The 21,762-nt window shown below is 40.0% G+C and overlaps 1 protein-coding gene across 1 annotated transcript in view; it reads right to left on the bottom strand.

Annotated features, from left to right (window-relative positions):
* Positions 1–5,108: 5,108 nt before the first annotated feature.
* WASHC5 (WASH complex subunit 5) overlaps positions 5,109–21,762 on the bottom strand; it is a 38,019-nt gene continuing 21,365 nt past the window's right edge. The window contains exons 15-29 of the mRNA XM_063451070.1: positions 20,119–20,229; positions 19,426–19,566; positions 19,136–19,216; positions 18,780–18,881; positions 17,424–17,603; positions 16,823–16,947; positions 16,169–16,331; positions 15,508–15,610; positions 14,754–14,833; positions 13,185–13,288; positions 12,383–12,512; positions 11,076–11,172; positions 10,249–10,402; positions 9,808–9,895; positions 5,109–6,283 (exon numbers count right to left, since the gene is read on the bottom strand). Of these exons, the coding sequence (XP_063307140.1) occupies positions 6,227–6,283; positions 9,808–9,895; positions 10,249–10,402; positions 11,076–11,172; positions 12,383–12,512; positions 13,185–13,288; positions 14,754–14,833; positions 15,508–15,610; positions 16,169–16,331; positions 16,823–16,947; positions 17,424–17,603; positions 18,780–18,881; positions 19,136–19,216; positions 19,426–19,566; positions 20,119–20,229 (1,716 nt within the window). The 3' untranslated portion in view covers positions 5,109–6,226. The remainder of the gene's footprint in view (positions 6,284–9,807; positions 9,896–10,248; positions 10,403–11,075; positions 11,173–12,382; positions 12,513–13,184; positions 13,289–14,753; positions 14,834–15,507; positions 15,611–16,168; positions 16,332–16,822; positions 16,948–17,423; positions 17,604–18,779; positions 18,882–19,135; positions 19,217–19,425; positions 19,567–20,118; positions 20,230–21,762) is intronic.

Genomic DNA, 21,762 nt, shown 5'->3' with positions numbered 1-21,762 from the left:
CTCACCTCACAATGTATCCATAGGCTTTCACATAACAACCACTCACCTCACAGTGTATCCATGGGCTTTCACATAACAACCACTCACCTCACAATGTATCCATAGGCTCTCACATAACAACCACTCACCTCACAATGTATCCATAGGCTTTCACATAACAACCACCCATCTCACAATGTATCCCTAGGCTCTCACATAACAACCACTCACCTCACAATGTATCCATAGGCTTTCACATAACAACCACTCACCTCACAATGTATCCATAGGCTTTCACATAACAACCACTCACCTCACAATGTATCCATAGGCTTTCACATAACAACCACCCATCTCACAATGTATCCCTAGGCTCTCACATAACAACCACTCACCTCACAATGTATCCATAGGCTTTCACATAACAACCACTCACCTCACAATGTATCCATAGGCTCTCACATAACAACCACTCACCTCACAATGTATCCATAGGCTTTCACATAACAACCACTCACCTCACAATGTATCCATAGGCTTTCACATGACAACCACCCATCTCACAATGTATCCCTAGGCTCTCACATAACAACCACTCACCTCACAATGTATCCATAGGCTTTCACATTACAACCACTCACCTCACAATGTATCCATGGGCTTTCACATAACAACCACTCACCTCACAATGTATCCATAGGCTTTCACATTACAACCACTCACCTCACAATGTATCCATAGGCTTTCACATAACAACCACTCACCTCACAATGTATCCATAGGCTTTCACATAACAACCACTCACCTCACAGTGTATCCATGGGCTTTCACATAACAACCACTCACCTCACAATGTATCCACATAGTGTCACTCTGTCTCTACTCATCTCAGTGTATGCTCCAGTTCCAGCTCTGTTTCTCTGTGTGATTACTGCCAGGATGATGAAGACTCTCTTACTGAGGTAACTTACTGTGTAAGGTGAATCTCCTGTGTGAGGTCACTAACCAGCTTTCATTACTGCTGTGTGAGGTCACTAACCAGAATTTATTACTGCTGTATGAGGTCACTAACGAGCTTCTATCACTGCTGTGTGAGGTTGTCAACCTCAATTACTGCAGAGGCCACTAACCAGCCTCCATCACTGTTGTGTGAGATCACTCACCATCCTCCATTCCTGCTGTGTAAGGTCACTAACCGGTCTCTGTCACTGGTGTGTGAGGTCACTTACCAGCCTCCAAATACTGCTGTGTGTGGTCACTAATCAGTCTCCATTATTGCTGTGTGAGGTCACTAGTCATCTTTCATAACTGCTGTGTGAGGTTACTAGTCAGGATCCATTACAGCTGTGTGAGGTCACTAATCAGCCTCAATTACTGCAGAGGCCACTAACCAGCTTCCATCACTGTTGTGTGAGGTCACTAATCAGTTTCCATTACTGCAGTGTGAGGTCACTAGCCAGCTTCCATCACTGCTGTGTGAGGTCACTTCTGCTGTGTGAGATCACTAGCAGGCCTTAATTACTGCAGAGGCCACTAACCAGCTGCTGTGAGAGGTCACTAATCAGCCTCCATTACTGCTGTGTGAGGTCACTAACCAGTCTCTGTCACTGCTGTGTGAGGTCACTAACCAGTCTCTGTCACTGCTGTGTGAGGTTAACCAGTCTCTGTCACTGCTGTGTGAGGTCACTAATCAGCCTCCATTACTGCTGTGTGAGTTCACTAGTAAGCCTCCATTACTGCTCTGAGTTCACTAGTAAGCCTTCATTACTGCTCTGTGTGTTCACTAATCAGCCGCAATTACTGCTATGTGAGGTCACTAGCCAGCCTCCGCTATTGCTGTGTGAGGTCATTAACCAGACCCTATTGTTGTTGCGTGAGATCACTAACTAGCCTTCATTGCTGCATTGTAAGGTCACTAGTCAGCCTCCATCATTGCTGTGTGAGGTCACTAGCCAGCCTCTATTAATGCTGTGTGAGGTCACTAACCAGTCTCCATTACAGCTATGTGGCCATTTAAATGGACGTTATGTGTCCTTAAGGGGTTAAGAGGTCTTGCCAGGATGTGGTAGGTGAGCTTCCACTTGAACGCCCATTGGAGTGATACTAAAAAAACCTCCTGTTATTTTTATTTAGATGTACGTAGGGAATTGGGATAGTGCACAGGTAACTTTTTTTCTAGAAAAACTCGTCCCTGCCTTTAGTGTGACAGGATGCATCAGCCATTTATGTCCACCTTGGGTCAGACGGTGCATGAAAACGGACAGTTAGTTGGTCAGGTGATGTCACTGTACTGTGGGGGGAGTGAAGCAAGGAAGACCATAGAGACTATACAGAGATGTATGTATATGGCTGAATGCACACCAAGTCCTCAGTGAATACTATTCTACTAATCTACTTTTCTACCCTTCCCTTCCCTTTTGTGTCATTTTACCCCACTCCCTCTAGCATGTAAGCTCATTGAGCAGGGCCTTCAATCCCTCTGTTCCTGTGCGTTAAACTTGTCTGGTTACAATTACATGTCTGTTAGTCCACCCAGCGCTATGCAATTTGCTGGCGCTTTATAAATAATAGACTAAGGGTATTTTTTCTCGTCTTATTTTATTTTTTTCCTTTATACACTGATCAGTCACATTATTAAAACCGCTGACAGGTGAAGTGAAAAACATTGATTATATCGTTACAATGGCTCCTGTCAAGGGGTGGGCGATTTTAGGCAGCAAATGAACAGTCGGTTTTTGAATTCCATGTGTTAAAAGGAAGGGAAAATGGGCAAGCGAAAAGATCTGACTGACTTTACCCATCACTAGTTGGCCCTTGTCATACGACTGGGTCAGAGTATCTCCAAAATGTGAAGTCTTTTTGAATGTTCCCCTTTTGCAGTGGTTATTACCTACCAAAAGTGGTGCAAGGAAGAACAACCAAGGAACCAGTGTCATGGGCGCCCAAGACTCATTGATGCACATGGGGAGTGAAGGCTTTGCCTGTCTGGTCGGATCACAAAGATGAGCTACTATAGCTTAAATTGCTGAAAAAATGTAATGCTGGCCATGATAAAATTGTGTCAGATCACGCAGTTTGCTTCGTATGGAACGGAGTAAACCTGCTGGGTCCTGGCATTCACCTATTGGATGTCACTTTAACACATAGCACCTGCCTAGAGATTGTTGCAGACCACATACACCCTTCACAGCAACCAAGAGTGTTACATGATGGTAGTGACCTCTTTCAGCAGGATAGTGCACCTTTCCACACTGCAGAACATTGTTCAAGAATAGGTTCAAGAGCATGACAAAGAGTTCGAGGTGTAGCCATGGCCTCCAAATTTCCAGATCTCAATCCATTTGAGCATCTGTGCAGGAACAATACCTCACAACTTGCAGGACTTAAAGGTTCTGCTGCTAATGTCTTGGTACCAGATAGCACAGGACACGAATTTCAAATTTGAAATTTAAAACCAAAATAGCAGATTTGGATGCACACCTACCTTGGGAGAAGTTTACCAATTCGTCAATTTTGGCTATAAATTTGAATTCACTTTGATTCACCAACAATTCCGAATAAAGCTGAACGTAAACTCACATCATACTGTTGATGCACTAAAACCTACCTAAGCAGGTTCCAGCATAAAGTATGTAATGTGAGTAACGTTACATGAAAACATGCGGATATTGAGATTAGGGGCTTTGACCTGATTTGCAGCACTGAGTGGAACTAGGTAAAATAGATTTACCAGGAAGCTTCTGTTGACTAGACAAAACTTGGCACGTTCTTCCCCATAGTTTAGGACTTGGGGGATCTCTTGCCATTCTGACAATCTCGTTTTGGGTTCTAGGTTTTGGTAACATCTTTATGAAGATGATTTCTCTCCAGAGGTGTGACTCTGTGCCACCAGTAGTATTCATGATTTCTTCTCTATTTTCAACCACAATTAAAATAGACATTCTAAAATTGGACTCATTATGTTCCACTTAGTTCTCAATTAACGCCACACCCTTAAGGGACACTGTAGGTGCCATAACTTCTTGATGTTATTGAGGTGGTCTTGGGTCCACTGGTACGGTCATTCAATTCAGAATTAAACATTTTTTAATATTTTAATAATAAACAAGAGCCCCCAGCAACCCATCCCCTCTGTGCTTCTTGGGCTAATGAGGGAGCATTAGCCTGTGCAGCAATGCTTGGCTGTGACTGGCTTATAGCAGTGGGTGACTAAACACGAGTGACATGTGATCTACCTTTTTGGTAGCCATGTTCACACAAATTACCACCTTATCAGCTTGGCTGTAATGTCCCCAATCTCACATACACATATATACTGGCACAGAAGGTTATAATACATTGTCACAGACATACAGAACAATGCAGTGAGAGGCACTGCTTCTTCCAGTGAGTAATATGCTTTGCACATTAACACCTATAGCACCTTGCATTATGCAAGCTGGGGACAGAATATTTAATAAAATATTATAATATACATTAATATAAATACTTGGTTTTTTTACCTTTTTAGTTTTCGGAGCATGTCGTTTGGTCCTCTGCCAGAGTATTCTGCTAATTGTACCTGCTATTCACCTAAATAAGGGGGCAATGCCAAGATCGTCTGGCCCCCTGGCATGAAAACTTCACAATGCGTATGAATTGTGGCCCCTCATGCTTCCTATATAACACTGTGCATACTTTCTCATGCTGCTGGCTCCAGTTTGGACATCATTTAAAACTACTTGAAAATCTTTCCAGAGACTGAACGCACAAGCCCCCACTCACATTAGACTCGCACTGCAAGTATGCAAAATGTCCTAGTTTTGGGTTCAGCTCATACTGCGAGTGCCTGCTTTTTTGCTGTTGCTACAAGTCTGCCATCTACGGTTGACTATTAGATTGCAGTCGGCTTAAAGTTCAGCCCAGGCTTAGAGTGTCAGCTGACCGCTGATCCTATCACAGTGCCATTGCAGGTATGAATCATTATGGCTACAAGGAAGTTAGTAATCTCTGCCTTATACATACCTCCAATGGAGAGGGGGGGGGGGGGGGGGGGGGTTAGGGGGAGAGAGCAAGGCTATGGGAACCCAGGATCCTCATTCAAAGACTTACATTACTCAAGTGGTTTAAAACTGAATGGTGAGATGGTGAGACAAGGCAAGTGGACTCCTGGCTCTATAACCAATTCAATAAGAGGAAATGGTTATAGTGCCGGCAGGAGAAAAAAAATCTACCATGATAAATTATGTAGTTTGGTTTGCATAAACCTTGACTAGATTTTTTTGTCACTCATATGGACAGCAAAAGAAAATCAGTGAGGGATCAAATATGGAGGCAATTCGAAATTCCTAATTCATGAACTCCTTATTTCCTGGTCTTCACAGCTGCCATCCCATTTGCTGAATTTTCCCAACTATTGTCATTGCAATCACTGAACTCTCTTGATTCTTTGTGTGTAGAGTTATGTGAATGGGAAGACCGTATGTGTGGTAGGTGTGGACTTGTTGTGAATGGAGAATGGCTGTAGGAGGTGTTGTACTTCCAGCCTCACCACACAATTTTTGTAATTAGCCATTCCTTCCATCAGGAAGGGGAATGTGATAGGATCTCTAGTGGTCCAGGCGGAGGTATCCCATGATCCTTTGAAGGGAGCTTGTAGTCTGCATCTCTGGTGTGTGCAGGTCACTGTGAATGCTCCCTCCAGTCCAATACTACTGAATGACTCTGGTTTCTCAGTGAGGGAGATCTTTCCATCTGTCTACCAGCTTATGGGGCTACACAGCACCACCTTTGTGTTAATACTCTACATAAATGTCTTATTTGCCTTTTGATAGTGCTGGCCCACTATGAAGCACACAGTGGTCCCTATACAAGATTTACATGGATACTTGGTAAAATGGCAGTTCAAATGACTTTATACAAGTAGTATAACCAAAACAACTGAAGACAAAGTTATTACATTTTAATTTGTATTATGGAAATGTTTTTATATTTGATATATTTAGTTCATTAAGGTTTTTATGTAACACCTACACTAAACATGAGAAAAGTCATGATAAATGCTACTCTCCACGTGCCCTAATGGATCTGTGTCAGCTATAGTATAACTGTAGCACTACGTATAGCTGCTAGAGGGCAGTATAGATCATGTCGGAACAGTCACTAACGTAACATTCCAAAGAGATGTCATATAATCACAACTCCCAATGAGACACAGCTTTACTTCTGGGGTCTTGGAAACGGGTGTTCTTCTAAAACCAAATGATGCTCACAGGATGGTCCTAAACTCATCAAAAATTAAATTAGGCACATGTGCTTCGACAACCTGAAAAAAACAAAACAGGAAGAGTGTAAAATGCAACATTAAACGGCAGGTCTCAGGGGGGAAATACAAGCTATAGGTCAGGGGCAGGCAACCTTCCGCACTCCAAGTGTTGTGGACTACATCTCCCATAATGCTCTGACACCCATAATGCTGGGAAAGCACCAAGGGAGATGTAATTCACAATATCTGGAGTGCCGAAGGTTGCCTACGCCTGCTATAGGTAATAGGATTTGATAATTAATGAAAGAGGTGCAGCACAGGGGATGCAAAGCCATGGCTGCCCAGCTGTTGCTAGAACACTCAAAATTCACTGGCAAATACGGCCCGCAGAATTAAAAAGGACTAGACTTCAACCATTTTACACCCTGCAGAATTCAAATTGGACATTATAACTATTGCGTTTTTCAGAAAGACAGATTATGTAGGAAGAACGGTGTTGGAATTTAATTAAAAGGGACACTAATCACTGTAACTGATGTGATAATAGTGTCTGGAGTCCCCCTGGCCCTGTCCTTCCGTTTTAAACGTTCTTAAGGTTTTGATGTTAAACAAGAGTCCCTTGAGCAGCAATGAGTGGCTGACTGCGTTAAAAGCACGCAGTACTGGAATGACTTGATATGACTAAACGGTCAGTATGTAATCTCTTAGCCGTACCTCCGATGGCGGATAGCCGTACCTCCGATGGTGGATAGCCATACCTCCAATGGTGGATAACCATACCTCCAATGGTGGATAGCCATACCTCCAATGGTGGATAGCCATACCTCCAATGGTGGATAGCCATACCTCCAATGGTGGATAGCCATACCTCCAATGGTGGATAGCCGTACCTACAATGGTGGATAGCCGTACCTCCAATGGTGGATAGCCGTACCTCCAATGGTGGATAGCCGTACCTCCAATGGTGGATAGCCGTACCTCCAATGGTGGATAGCCGTACCTCCAATGGTGGATAGCCGTACCTCTAATGGTGGATAGCCGTACCTCCAATGGTGGATAGCCGTACCTCCAATGGTGGATAGCCGTACCGCCAATGGTGGATAGCCGTACCTCCAATGGTGGATAGCCGTACCTCCAATGGTGGATAGCCGTACCTCCAATGGTGGATAGCCGTACCTCCAATGGTGGATAGCCGTACCTCCAATGGTGGATAGCCGTACCACCAATGGTGGATAGCCGTACCTCCAATGGTGGATAGCCGTACCTCCAATGGTGGATAGCCGTACCTCCAATGGTGGATAGCCATACCTCCATAAAGTGCACAAAAATGGTTTTACACTGAATTGAGGACCTGCGTCAGAGGACTCCAAGTACCAGAACGCATTCGGTTAGATGAAATGGTTACTGTGGCTAAAGTTTCCTTTTAACACCAAAAGATACAGGACACATGTTAGGACTACTTTGTCTTTTAGAAAAGATTGTTTTTTGTGGAGCTGGAGCTGCTTGTGTAAACTGATGGGAACAGGCAGCGTATTTTGCAGTGCACAAATAATACCTATGGCATCTCATTATACCGTGATACCATATAGTGGTATGACTCCTGGAAAGTAAAACTGAAAGCAAATAAAGATCAGGATCAAAAATGTGGCAGCACCAAAGACAGAGAATCCAGTTTAGTTTATCCCCATCTCATACCCATGTGCCAAGACGTAAGCAGCCATGTCACATACAAAGCAGAGTGGGTACTTGATTGAAAAAAAAAAAAAAACATTTAAAAAGACTTAAAGGGAAACTCCAGTGCCAGGAAAACAATCCGTTTTCCTGGCACTGCAGGTCCCCTCTCCCTCCCACCCCCCAATCCCTGGTTGCTGAAGGGGTGAAAACCCCTTCAGTGATTTACCAGAGGCAGCGACAATGTCCCATGTCGCTGCTTCTTCCTCCGCCAGTGATTGCATCGGCCGGTGGGCAAGACTGATCCCGCCCGCCGGCCAGCTGGGGAGACCTAATGCGCAGCATCGCATTAGAGCTCCCCATAGGAAAGCATTGAAAATGCTTTCCTATGGGCAAATGAGTGACGCTGGAGGTCCTCACATAGCGCGAGGACATCCAGCGACGCTCTAGCACAGGTTTCCTGTGCTAGGGACACAGAAGTGCCCTCTAGTGGCTTTTTAGTAGACAGCCACTAGAGGTGGAATTAACCCTGCAAGGTAATTATTGTAGTTTTAAAAAAACTGCAATAATTACACTTGCATGGTTAAGAGTAGTGGGAGTTGGCACCCAGACCATTCCAATGGGCAGAAGTGGTCTGGGTGCCTGGAGTGTCCCTTTAAGTGAAAATCAACCTTTTAGCAAGACACATTTCTGTGATTATGTATAGTGAGAGAGAGATATGACTTTGGTATGTGGATATTACTAATGCCTTTTTGCCTGTGTCGTTATATACTTCATTAAAGATTTGCTTTCTAATTAATACATCTTAGGCTTATACTAATTTAAATATGACACGATCCCAATTTGAGTCCATATACTGTAATCTTTTTTTATCTAGTTGGTTATTCATTATGGGTGCACTGCCAGGAATTCTAGGTGAATTTCAAATTTCAGGTTTCAAACTGAAAACATAGCGGACTCAGAGAATGTTTCCAGTTTGGTTGTTTTAGTCTCTAACTTGCAATTCACCACTTCAACCTTAGTGAATAATCCTGTATGGGGTTTAGCACTATTAATTCATTCCAGATGTTTCTTTTACATTTATTTTATTTTGTGTTGGTTCGATTATGTTGCGAGTCCTCCTACATTCTCCGAGAAGCTATGAATCACTTGCTTTATTCCCTTAAAAAGTTCTCTGTTATTGAAAAAAATATATATAATAATGTGTTTAAATTATAGATTTGTTCCTTTGGGAAACATTGCTGTACTTTTCAGAAGTTATATTTTGTAATTCAGAAGCATTTACTGTTTTGCTCAAGTCTTCCCATACTGAATGTATAAATGGAGCTCATGCCAGTGATATTTTGTGTACCCAGAGAGATAAAAGGGGATTGTACTTTGATCTACAAGAATAGACAGTCTACTGTCACATTTGCTGCGGACTACAATTCCTATGATGCATGCACTGTAGTTTGACTTGAGATATAGTCAAATTAGAAGTGCAGATTGCCTACCCACAATCTACAGGAGCCCTGCACATTTTATTAGTGTGCTTACAGGGCAGTGTCAGGTTAACTTACTATCTCAATGGAACTCCTGACAAAAACAGAGCAGAACTTTAAATAATTATATTTAGAGTATGATATGTTTTAGTTCATACATCATCTTATCTTGAAAAAAAATGTTTCATTTGAAGTTCCTGCTGTAATCCATCAATAAACGGTTTCATGTTTTATACAAAAAAAAAAAAAAAAAAAGTTCTCCGTTACCATCTTTTAGTTTGTTTCTCTTGCTGTTCTCATTAATAATGTGAATCAGTAATGCCATGATTAATGTGTATTTCATTATCAGCTGCTCTGTTCAAATCTCTGTGTTATTACTTATTTATCTTTACAAAACGAATAAGTACACACATTTCAGATTCATTTACTTACCCTTCGAGGCAAATTGGCAAAGTGAACGTAATCTTCAAGGAACATAAGTGCACCTATGACATCTGCTGGCATTTCAGGGATCTTCTGGCTGGAATGATAGATTAAAACAAGACACAGTTGTCGAGCTTTGAACATGATCACGGCTTTCTTGGGCACTGTAAGCTTGGTTCCAATACTACCCTATACCATCTAGGGTGATTCTCAAAGTGCTAGTGAGTAAATAAAATAAACAAAAGCCTGTCCCTGGGTTCCTCATCCTAGTGGGTCTTTTCATCCTAAACGGGTTTTACTGCAGACAGAAAATAGCCAGTGCCAATGTGAATATGTTGGCACGTTACATTCAGTCAGTTTATCTATATCTGACATGTTCTTTCTTCTAAGCTATTTGGAAATCTTGATACATTGCTGTTGAAGTCCGTACTGCATCCTTCACGCACTTACCTCGTAGTTTGTTCCATAGAAGAACGGATAAACTGCCCTATGAGGGCAAGGAACTGTTCGGTGTAGCGAGAATGAAACTGTTTAAGCAGAGTTAGCATGCCCAAAACTAGAGGCGGCCAATCCACCGGGTCTGCTGGTTTCCGACAGGTCATTCCTAGCAACGAAACAACACAATTCTGTCAATATTTCAACCATCCCCAAACATATCCTGTTTTTTTACATCGTTGCTCCTTTTTCAATGTGTTTAGAATGTTGAGTTATCACAGAGCTCCACAACGGTAAATCTTACAGTAATGGGAGATGCATATTAGTGAGACTGAACTCCACATAAATTAAACTTATGGTAAAGCGCTCCAATGCAATAAAACTCAAATCTGCTATAAACTTCTCAGATCTCAGCTTCTATGGAGACCGTTTTGTTTGAAACCCCATATTTATAAAGTGACTTGGAGTAAGTAGAGTGTATAAGTTAATTGCGGGGCACCGCAGCAATAATCGTAACCGTCACAGTAATATGCATCATGTATGAGTGTGTCACAGAGCTCCACAGCAAAAACCCTCAGGATTATGTTTCTAATATATAAGGATATCACAGAGCTCCACATCTATAAAGCTCATGGCAATGCATAATGTGTACTCGTAACACAGAGCTCCGCAGTAATGTATTTCAAGCTGCAGTTCACTTGTTTCTGAATAAACTAATGAAAATAAAACTTTTTGGACTTGTTAAATGAAAAAAAACCTTATTATCCTCAAAAAACAAACAACCCCCACCCCCAAGATGTCCCACTTTGGGCATAAAGAATACTGGCGACAGGGTACAGTACCGAGATTCTTGTTGTATTGTAGCTTTGGAAGTTGAGCAATCAGAAATAAGAAGTTTACAACAGGGAAAAAAGACAGCTGTTTTGTGGTAATATAAATCTGGGGGGGAAAAAAGAAGACATAAAAATTTTAATTACCATTAGTTAAATCACAGAGATTCTCAGACAAAGTATAACAGATTAACATGTTCATAAGGGAGAAGAGAAGAAGCTCAAGAGATGAAGGATTTGGAGTGAGAAAAAAAAAAAAAAAAGAAGAGAAGAAGTAAGAAGAAGAGTGGTGAGGTCATGAGGATTGAGAAGAAGAGAAGTCATGAGAATTTTATGCACAGCGAGAATAATGGCGGAAAGGTCATGAGGAGCAAGAAGAAGGGAGGCATGATGAGAACGTAAGAAGAAGAGACGCAAGATGAGAAGAAGGGACGCAAGTGGAGAAGAAGGGAGGCACGATGAGAACGTAAGAAGAAGAGACGCAAGATGAGAAGAAGGGACGCAAGTGGAGAAGAAGGGAGGCACGATGAGAACGTAAGAAGAAGAGACGCAAGATGAGAAGAAGGGACGCAAGTGGAGAAGAAGGGAGGTATGGTGGTATGGGTTTTTTTGGCCGAGAGGGTCAGCAGAGCAGGGCTTAACGCAGTGCAGGAGCTTATGGGAGCAGGGGAGGAAGCAGCACAGATGAGGGGGCAGCTGGGGCATCGTAGACCCCAGGTAAGTTCTCATACCATTCGTAAACGGTTTGACTTCTTACACTTCATCTGCCAGGCAACCTACTAGCACAAGCATATGTGTAAAGGCAGCACTGTTACAAGGGCACACAATGCCTGGCACTGGTTTCATGCAGCGATACGCTTAATTAAGGATTGTCTGTTAAAATTATGATGGGGAGACATGGGTCTTAGTAAAGGGCTGCCTCTTAAGCAGTGGTGAGGTTTGCAACCACACAAAATGTGTTTTAACTAAAAAGAAACAATGCGCTAAGAATGATCCGTGTTTTTAATGTATTAGATTAAATAAAAAAAACAAACAAACAAAACCACACACAAACTCACTCTCTCTGTCTTTACAAGCTGCTTATAGCTCTAAACAGCAGATACAGAGTACCAGGGTACAAGTTTTTATACAGACCTGGGAAAAGCTGCAGGGTGCTCTGGGCACTGTCAACTTTGCAACTAAACAAAGCGGTTATGGTGCTTAGAGTGGCCATTTAATTAATAATGTTTACAATGTGTATATGTAAGAAAAGAGGAAAATAAATCAATTTAAAAAAAAAAAGAGAAATTAGCAGGTGGTTATTAACGGGTGAGTCTTACTTTATTGAGAGGGTTATGGGTGCCAGCTGCCTCCAGGTATGCAGTGATTTCATACAGAAGAGTGTTATCCTCTTTTGGGCAAGGCAGAGATGGATCCTGGTAATGGGCTTCAATATCAGCTAAAAGGGCTCTAGAAGGAGACAGGGAAGAAGATTTCGATAAATAATCCAATGTATTATAATAGTCTTTTGGAAATATTGGGGATACACATAACACAATGTCTCCTCCCTGATCATATACATAGCATGATCTGGTCTACTGCATATACTGAGCTGGAGATGGGAGAGGATACATATAATCTGCATAACAAAACATATTAGTACTTATTAGTACTAGGAATGAGGACTCAATAACTAGTTGGAGAATAAACATCAGAGAAAAAAATCTAGAGACGTGTATATGATATTTCTAGAAAATTGCTCTGATACTACTTTATCCTAAAAAACCTAAAAGGTTCTAAGTGATATCTGTTCTGAATACCATTCATTAATAATACAATAACCATAACATTAAAGATCCTATGGACCTTGTTTCACTGAAACCCTTGGATGCATGCATTGAACAGCAATGATCTTATATTATTCATTAGTTAAAGTTTGTTTCAGATTGTTCTATGATCGTGTGACATAACAGAGATTTTTTATTCACAACCCCCCCCCCCGGTTATGCAGGAGACTTTCTGAATAAAAACCCCATCTGGTTGAGCAATAGCAGGAAAAAAGAAAAGAGAAGCTATAATTTTTAAAAATGCTAACTCAAATATAATCAACAAAAATCCCCCCCCAACCTGTGGTGCTCTTACTCATTGAAGTTTTCCAGAGCCGCTGCCAGGTGCTTGGAGTCGAATTTACAAGAGTAATTTAACTCATTTGCAATCTGTCGCCTTAAAATCTGCATCTGACCAACCTGCAAACAGAGAAAAAAAATGATCTAAGATTCCATTTGCTCATACACTCCTCTTTAGCCTTTCATATGGGCTGATCAGTGCTCCAGAGGGTGTCACTAACTGGATTTACTTTAAGACACTCCAGACCCCTAAAGCGCTTCAGATTGCTACAAAAGCTTGGAGTCAGTAAGTGAAGAGTGTGTCCTCTTTTTACTCCATTTTGGAGAAAGAGCAGATTTTAATAGAACTTGACACTTGTATAAAATTATACTGGTTACACCCCCTGTCTGTTTTAATCAGCCAATAGGTCCTACACCCCCTAGTTTGGTTGGCTTATTTGCACTGAACTCAAGAGGCAGCAATTTCCCAGACCGTCGGCCTTGCAAAGACTTCTCATTGAGCTGCATCGGGAAGCCTGTGATTGGACAGCCACACAAAATCTAGAGGGGGGGGGGGGGGGGGGACGGGACTAGAAGGGGAGTGCTTGCAAAGGCAGCAGACAGGGGATCTGCAGTTTTTCAAGCTGTTTTTAGATATAGGTCCATTGAGAAAATCCATAACTAAAAGGCATCCAAGATTTAATTTAGGGTATATCTACTACACAATGATTTTTTATTAATTTTGTATGTAGGCATTGGAGTGTCCCTTTAAATTGGGTTGCTTAACTCCAGGCCTCATGGGTTAATTACAATCCCAGATGTCTGGATCACCCAGCGTACTAACATAATTAATTTATAAGTGGTTAAGCAGGAATAGCTGAAGATTCAGACCCGTGTGCAGTCTTCGAAGCTTGAAATTGGGAACTAGTGCTCAGACAACAAAAGCTTTGTTTTGTCTTTCAGTTTACAGATTCGGACTTACCTTTGTCCTGCTAGCAACACAATGGCACACTTCCCTTACCCTTATCCTTACAATATATAAATACAGATCTTTAGGAATCTCATGAGTGCTTTGTTTATTAACTTTCAACTTGGCTTTCATAGTCTGAACAAATCAGAACCTGCAGAAAGGAACAGTGGTTTGATCTCTGAGGTGCTTACTGAAGCCACACAGACTTGGTTCCAGTTACAGTGTATCTGCTGCTGTGTATCACGTACATGACTATCTTACACAATCAATGCAAATGGCAGAACTTGGCCAGGATCCTATATACACAGCTCATTGTTCATTAGCACTAAAACAGGTTTAAAAAATTACAAGAAATCCAATCCAGTGGTGGGATAAGATGCAATAAAGTGTGAAAAGATGAAAACAGTACAATTAAGACAATAAAATATAACCAGTCCATGAAATTGAAATGTGTGAAATTCCTTAAGTATGTGTTTCCTATCGCAGAATGCAAGCACTAGAGATACTAATCACTCGAGTGCAAGCTCTGCAGATCACCAAATGCTAGTCCGTCACAGCTGGTGCAAGCTGGATAGCACAGACAGGTTACAGAATAACAAAACCTTAATTTTTCACCCAAGTCTCAAAAGTTCCTACCTTCATTATAGCATCAAGATAAACCATCCAGATTTTTTGGGTTTTTGCAATAGCCGAAGAGTAGATTTTGGAAGAATTGGCTGTAAAAGAAAAGGGAATAGATTACAAAAAAAAAAAAGTAGAGGAATAAAAAGGCAGTAGAATGATAATCATAAAGATAAGGGAACCCTCCACCCCCCCCCATCTTACGCATCACAGCCCGGGCTACTACCCACAACAAAATGCACTGCCCTCTTAAATGTCATGACACAATCTAGAGTCTATTAAATGTGTTTCAAAATTCAACTTGTTATATAAAATACAATTATTATAATGCTATATAGAATATAATTGAAGAAAAGATCAATTGCATTTTCAACGTAAAGAATGGGCTGTCAAATGAATGCCAGGTTCCTATATTAAAAACCTGCACACTTCATTCTATAAACTAAAATAACAAATCTCAGAATGTGGAACAGTGGGCATTTTGGATCTTCATATGCCACACTGGGAACATTTTAAAATAAATGAATGAATATAAAATAATATATATATATATTTTAATAAAATAAGTAACTACTGGTCTGACAGCATTTCAAAGGTTTCTGTATGTGAAGAATCAGCTCTGTAGATAGTTAGTATGTGTTATACAAACAGACCAATACAAATATGAGAACAAGTATGCCGGTGTAAATGTAACTACCTATTGCTAAAGGTTTGAGTAAACACTAGTCAAACAATACAATAAAACTAACGAGAAAAGCAGGAAAAATACCTATAACACCTTTCAGCGGGCTGACGACTTTCTGTAACGCTCTCAATGTCTCCTGGGTAATTTTGTCCTTCAAAATCAGCCGCTGATATAACCTGATAAAGTTCTGAATACAGTAAAACAAATTAAACATGTATTATTTAAAGAAATGCTACAGGCGGAATCTATGCAATAAAAATTCTGAGCTCCCTGCTGCCACGCTGCTTGATATTCAGAACAGTCCATTATATCTCGAGTGCTAGAAGCGGGGACTACTCCCAGTCTACGCCAGCTCCTTCTAAGAGATGGAAAGAAATGGACACCAAAACTGGCAAATTCTTTGATGCGTTCTAAACGGTTTTACGCTATTATTGCTTTTCTCATTTTGTAGATCTACAGCTGTATCCTCTGTATATTTTGTCTGCATTTCTGTTAAAATGATATTTTCTGGGATATCCTGGGAGGAAGCTGTGCACATAAATAGATGATCAGTATTTTTATATAAATCCCTTGTTGGTGGGAATTTGGCTGTATTTGTCTTCCCTCCCCTTGTTTGTTTTTTTGTGTATACCATTTTTTTTTATCAGTCTTTTTTTGTGTTAAAACAAGATTAACACTAGCACTGGAAGGAATTTATCAGAAAGGCACTTTTTACCTGGTGGAAGATTTGGTTGGTGCATTTTACCTGCAGTTCTTTCACGATCATGAAGCAGAGTAATCTGTCCAAACCGTTCAACCCAAAGGTTCCAAGGGAATCCTGGATCTCAGAGAATAGGTGGTTATTGGTAACTTCCTGGTGAGTTTTCAAGTCGTACCATGTATTCATCTGGTCTATGTAACATGTTACCCTGCCGAACACAGAACACATGCTTGCCATAAAAGGCTGGAACTGGCTATTTACTGAACTGGGATTTGTGGAAAATAGATTTTAGGCCTGAAATTGTCAAATTGGAAATATGGTATTTTGATGTAAACTTTGCTGTTCTCTCGTGAATTTCTGGCTTAATAAATAGCCGTAATAGTTTGACGATCTATAATTCAAAATAGTTTTTTTGATGTTCACACACACACACACTGGAACATTTCCTACGGAGACCGATTGGGTGCAGTCCCAGTTAAAAGTTAGCGGAATCAGTCGTCATGGTCAGAGTGGGGCACTAGATATTTCTAGTAATTCCACACCACCTCAATAAGTGGTTTCATTCACAGCACAAGAATCAAACTTTTTTAAAATGTTGTATGTTTTTTTTTTTCCTGCACGTAGCAATAAAAAAATAAAATAAACTATTACATCTGTTAAACAATTAATTAATTACATGCTAGGTCTTGATCCACTCACTTTGGATCCGTAATTCGTAATATTTCTCGGCACAGCCTTCCGATGAATGTCACAGATTCATCCACCGGAGGAAATTTAGGAATGGGAATGTGTGTTGACTGATACATACTTTGCCAATCTTGAATCTAATGGATGAAAAAAAACGGGTTAGATCAAAAAGCAACAACTTAAACTTACAGCACGAGATTACTCGATGCCCAACGTGTCAATGCATGACTCACTATAATGCAAAGTTTGGTGAATAGACCACAAATGTAATATTAGAACAGTGCTCAATGATGTGTATACACACACACAAATATATAGTGCATTAAGCAACAACAATTTTGCTTTACTGAACATCTGCATTCCAAAAATTCTTCAGAAACACAAATTCTCAAAAAAAGTGTATTTTCTGCCTCCATAGTGAAAAGCATTGCCTAATCAATCAATCAATCACATACTTAAAGTAATAGATATCAAAAATCCATAATACATATAATAATTCTCCAATTCCACTACAGTAAAATCGTGGATACTTTTTTGTTAAAGTTTGGAATTCGATTTCCATTTCACTATAATTTGAATAAACCGAGGCAGTCTCCATTACAGGACAGCTGACCTTTGTTCTGAGGAAGTTGTTACATTCCTGTTCTACGTTGTAGTTAACAATACGGGACACTTCTTCCTGCCATATCTTCAGTCCATAGATGCTGACATAATCCTGGATGTACTCAAAGGAGCGATGGAAGCCATCCATGGTGGCGGCCATTTCCTTCAGCTTCGGAAGCAGTTCACTGGGCTGTAAGGAAGTAAATACAGGAGATGGGAGTTTATTAAGATAAGGTAAATATATCCAAAAGGCAGTAAATATAGACATTAACATATGTCAAACAATACTACACAGAAAATACCATATAACGATAGGTGTTACGGCTTGGTTACTGCTAATCCAATACACTATAGTCAAAATGAAGACAATATTACAAGATAATGCCCCAATAAAAATGACTGTTATTCCTCTATACAGGTCTCTCAATGTATCAGGAATGATCAACCAATCACAGCACCTCGATAAGCAGCTCTGTTTACTGACTGCTTGGGTACCTGGTGCTGTAGATTTAAGGTGGTCTCTGAACCTGTTAGAATGGCCAGCGAACACTCTGCTATTGGAACCATATGTCAATATATAGATCAATAGATATTTGATTTATTCATATATCCCTTTTGCTTACAATTGTATTTTTTTCTACTTTTTCAAACCTGATGGACAAAGTCATTTTTCATCTCTCTAATTTTGGATCTAGGTGAAAAAATTCTGCTGTGGTTCTGCAACAGTTCGGATGAGATACAGATTAAAGAGACACCATGTTTTATTTAGGATGTAATGTATTCAATCGGAAATGATGCCAACTGAGAACAGGACATGGTTGGAAATGATCTGCCACTCCTACGGTTCTCGCAGGTTTAAATTGGAGTGTTGTATGTATCCCATATACCCCGGATATGTAAGTTGGACTTACGTGCAGTATGTGCAGACAGACCTGCTGTTACTGTTGTATTTCATAGAACAGTAACATAGCAGGAGGTTATAGGATACACACAGCTGTGCCTTTTCCTATAGCTGTCAGACTTCAGGGAGAGAGCTACAGAATGAAACCATTGGTGTTTTTTTGTGTAAACTATGTGTCAGGCATAAAAAGGGGAATGGTTTCTTTGCATTATCCTATGTTAATTGCATTCTTTCCTACATAAAGTGTTCCTTTAAGAAGATACAAGACATACAATCTATGCTTTTGTAGCACAATTCACTAGTTTCTTCATCATGCCTGTTTAAGGTAGATTTGATGTTGCACGTTAATGGGTGATTAGCATCATATATTTAAGTCTCAGTATGAAGACGAGCGATTGGTTTCCTCCTTCACACATTAATGACTTTCTTTGTATTGCAATATGAAGTAATGGTTTGTAGATGTACCTTGGCTCGGGGGTTAAAGATAAGTCCCTTGTGAAGTGCCAAAGCAACTCTTTTAACCAGTTCCTTTCGTATCCCATCTTCCAGAAGCTGTTTTGGGTCCACCTAAAATGCACGATAAAGTAATTAGTGCGTCCATACCTTTTTCAATTCTGTATTAAAGGAGAACCATATTTAACTCTTTCCTTAAAACCAGATCTGATACATCTGTAATAATACTTCGCAGATTAACCCATAGGTGATCACAGGTAATCAAACTTGATCCGTTCCAACAATTTAGACTCTAACTCCGTAGACTCCATACCGTGCCATGTACCAAGCCACTGGGATAAACCAATTCCAGTTATTATGAAACTTACTTTTATTATTCCAACCAGTGTGGTCTTCATCATTAGAATGCCTTCCGTAAATATGGAAATAGCATTGGTCAATTTGGCAACCTGAAAAAATAAATAATAAGAAGATATTTTTTATGTAGTATAGCTGCCTATTTTGCGAGGACATGAACAATAAAATGACGAGAACTTTAGACCTAAAATCGATGGATGTATCCCCCTCATGCGCCTCCAGCTTCTATTTGTACCGTGCCCAAACATTTGCAGCTAATAATATACACATGCATATTTAATTTAGCAAGCATGGTTCCCACCTCATATCGGGCACCAAGTTGTGCGTAATCTCTCAGTTTATCTTTGTCTAAACGCGTTGGCACTTCCACAATATCGTGCGTTTGAAGTTTGATAATCTTGGCCAATGAAGTAAACATGCTTTCTGGAATTATCTGCAATACCTGCGTTAATATAAAAGGAATACATTAACAATCTACTGCTATACAGGCCAAATATAAATGGATTGGTTACATAGAAGAATGCATCTCAAAATATTCAGAAATAAAATACTTTACAAAATCACCGCAGTTATAAGACACCCTTGGCAGGGAGAGTTGGTGCAGGGTACTTTTTGCGTCATATGCTTAGACAGATCCTTAAATTAAGAATATACAGTTTGAATAATTCAGTAGTAAATTTGCCTGGAGATCTTGGGTAATAGTTGTTCAGTTGCAAATTCCATAATACTCAGCAGTGTTTGAGTTTACAGCTGGCTGAAAAACACTTTAGTTATAGTACAACCCCCCGGGCAGCTACAATTTTTGAATATAGATCTTTCAGATACTGAGTTAATGTACAGATTAAATAGGTCTACAGCATTAAGAATAGTTTTCCAAAATCAAACATAAATAATCCACAATGTGTCTTTTTGGATTTAAATAAATGTGTAGCCATGTTTCTTATCTTGTTGTTTTTTTGGGTTTTTTTTGTAGTTTATTCTTGGTCTTCCTTACCTTTCTGACGTATGAAACCAGTTCTCCAGAGTAGTACTGAGATACACTGAGAAGGTCAGGGCTGTTTGCCTGATTAATACGGAGTAAAGGCAAATCAAGGGCCGATGCCAACTGAAATAGATACAAAATATAATACACATGTAAATGTTATGCAACAGCGGACATCTCCGAATCTGGCATTAGGCTTCATATTTTTTGTGGTTTCTGTAGGTTTTACACATTAAAAACAGTGAACTAAAAAAAAAAAAAAAAAAAAAAGATTGCAAAAATCAGGCTAAATTGATGAAGCTGTAACTAGAGACGAGTTGAGTTGTTCCCCCCAAATTCAAAATTTTTAGCTTAAAGTTAGAAATTGTTTTCTAACTCATAGTCAGTTATTTCCCCCTAAACTGTAGAACACAGTTAGCTAAATCCATTATTATTATTCTAAAATGTAACAGTTCAAACAAAGAAACAAACAAACAGGGCTATTACTCAAGCAGCTTCATTGCTAAACTTTCTCTGCGGTGCCTGCCACTATTTGCTTCACTTCCTGATTAAAGCACATGTTATCGGAGGAAGGTCAGAGCTCAGGATTTTTCCCCTTTTTAGAGGAAGGATTTTTATTATTATTATTTTTTTTTTGTTACTTCTTTAAGGTTCAAGTGCAGAAGATCACAATAGCTGTGCAAAGTGACACAGGAAACAAAACTTATTTTATTTAAAAACATATAGAGAAACACCACATCAAATTAAGAATCCACCATAGGCAGAACTAAGCATAGCTTGCTCGAATATACAGTTAAGTACACTAGAATTAAGTGCTGAAATCGTCCCGGGGGGACCAGGTCCTCTCATATGAGGTCAGGGAGTTTTGCAGAATGTCAGTGAGTCTATCCATTAATTGATTAGAACACATTTTGGCTACAACCTCTTCTATAGAGGGTACAGTAAACTTCAACCATTTCGATTACATGGCCCTATGAGCACCTAAAGTAAATTTGTTATGGAGCAGAAAACCATAGAGAGATCTGGATAATAGAAAGGACAAGGGGTTCAATTCAAAGGTCTATGAAAGACATCAAACAAAAGTTAACTTTATGCCAAAATGTGACATCTACGGAAGAGGTCCACTCTATGTTGAGGAATGTGCATTTTAGATTGCAGGATCAATCAATCTGTTGGAGTCTTCCCCATATGGAATAATTTCACCAGGGTGGTATAGCACCACATCATTATCTGGAGAATTTGTTCTTGTAGAAGTACACAGGCTGTCACTCTCAAAAGTCTTCCCACCCATCCCCCTCTAATGTCTCATTAAGGTCATGGAAGAGAGCTTTTATTATTATTATTATTGTTATTGTTATTATTATTGCCATTTATATAGTGCCAACAGATTCTGTAGTGCTTTATAATACTATTATGAGAGGGGGGATTTAACTATAAATAGGACAATTACAAAAAACTTACAGGAATTATAGGTTGAAGAGGACCCTGCTCAGTCGAGCTTACAGTCTATAAGAGGTGGGGTGTAAAACACATTAGGACATGAAATAGCAATCAAATAAGGTGGCAGCGAGGCAGAGCTGGAGGAGAGAGTAGAGTGCTGCCATTTAGGAGAGAGCAAGAGACAGGTATGTGAGGTAGAGGTTACTATGGGAAGCT

This window comes from Pelobates fuscus, chromosome 4 (genome assembly GCF_036172605.1).
Source record: "Pelobates fuscus isolate aPelFus1 chromosome 4, aPelFus1.pri, whole genome shotgun sequence".
In the NCBI taxonomy this organism is placed as follows: Eukaryota; Metazoa; Chordata; class Amphibia; order Anura; family Pelobatidae; genus Pelobates; species Pelobates fuscus.
The sequence above is the reverse complement of the archived record's forward strand: the minus strand, read 5'-3'. Positions and strand labels throughout refer to the sequence as shown.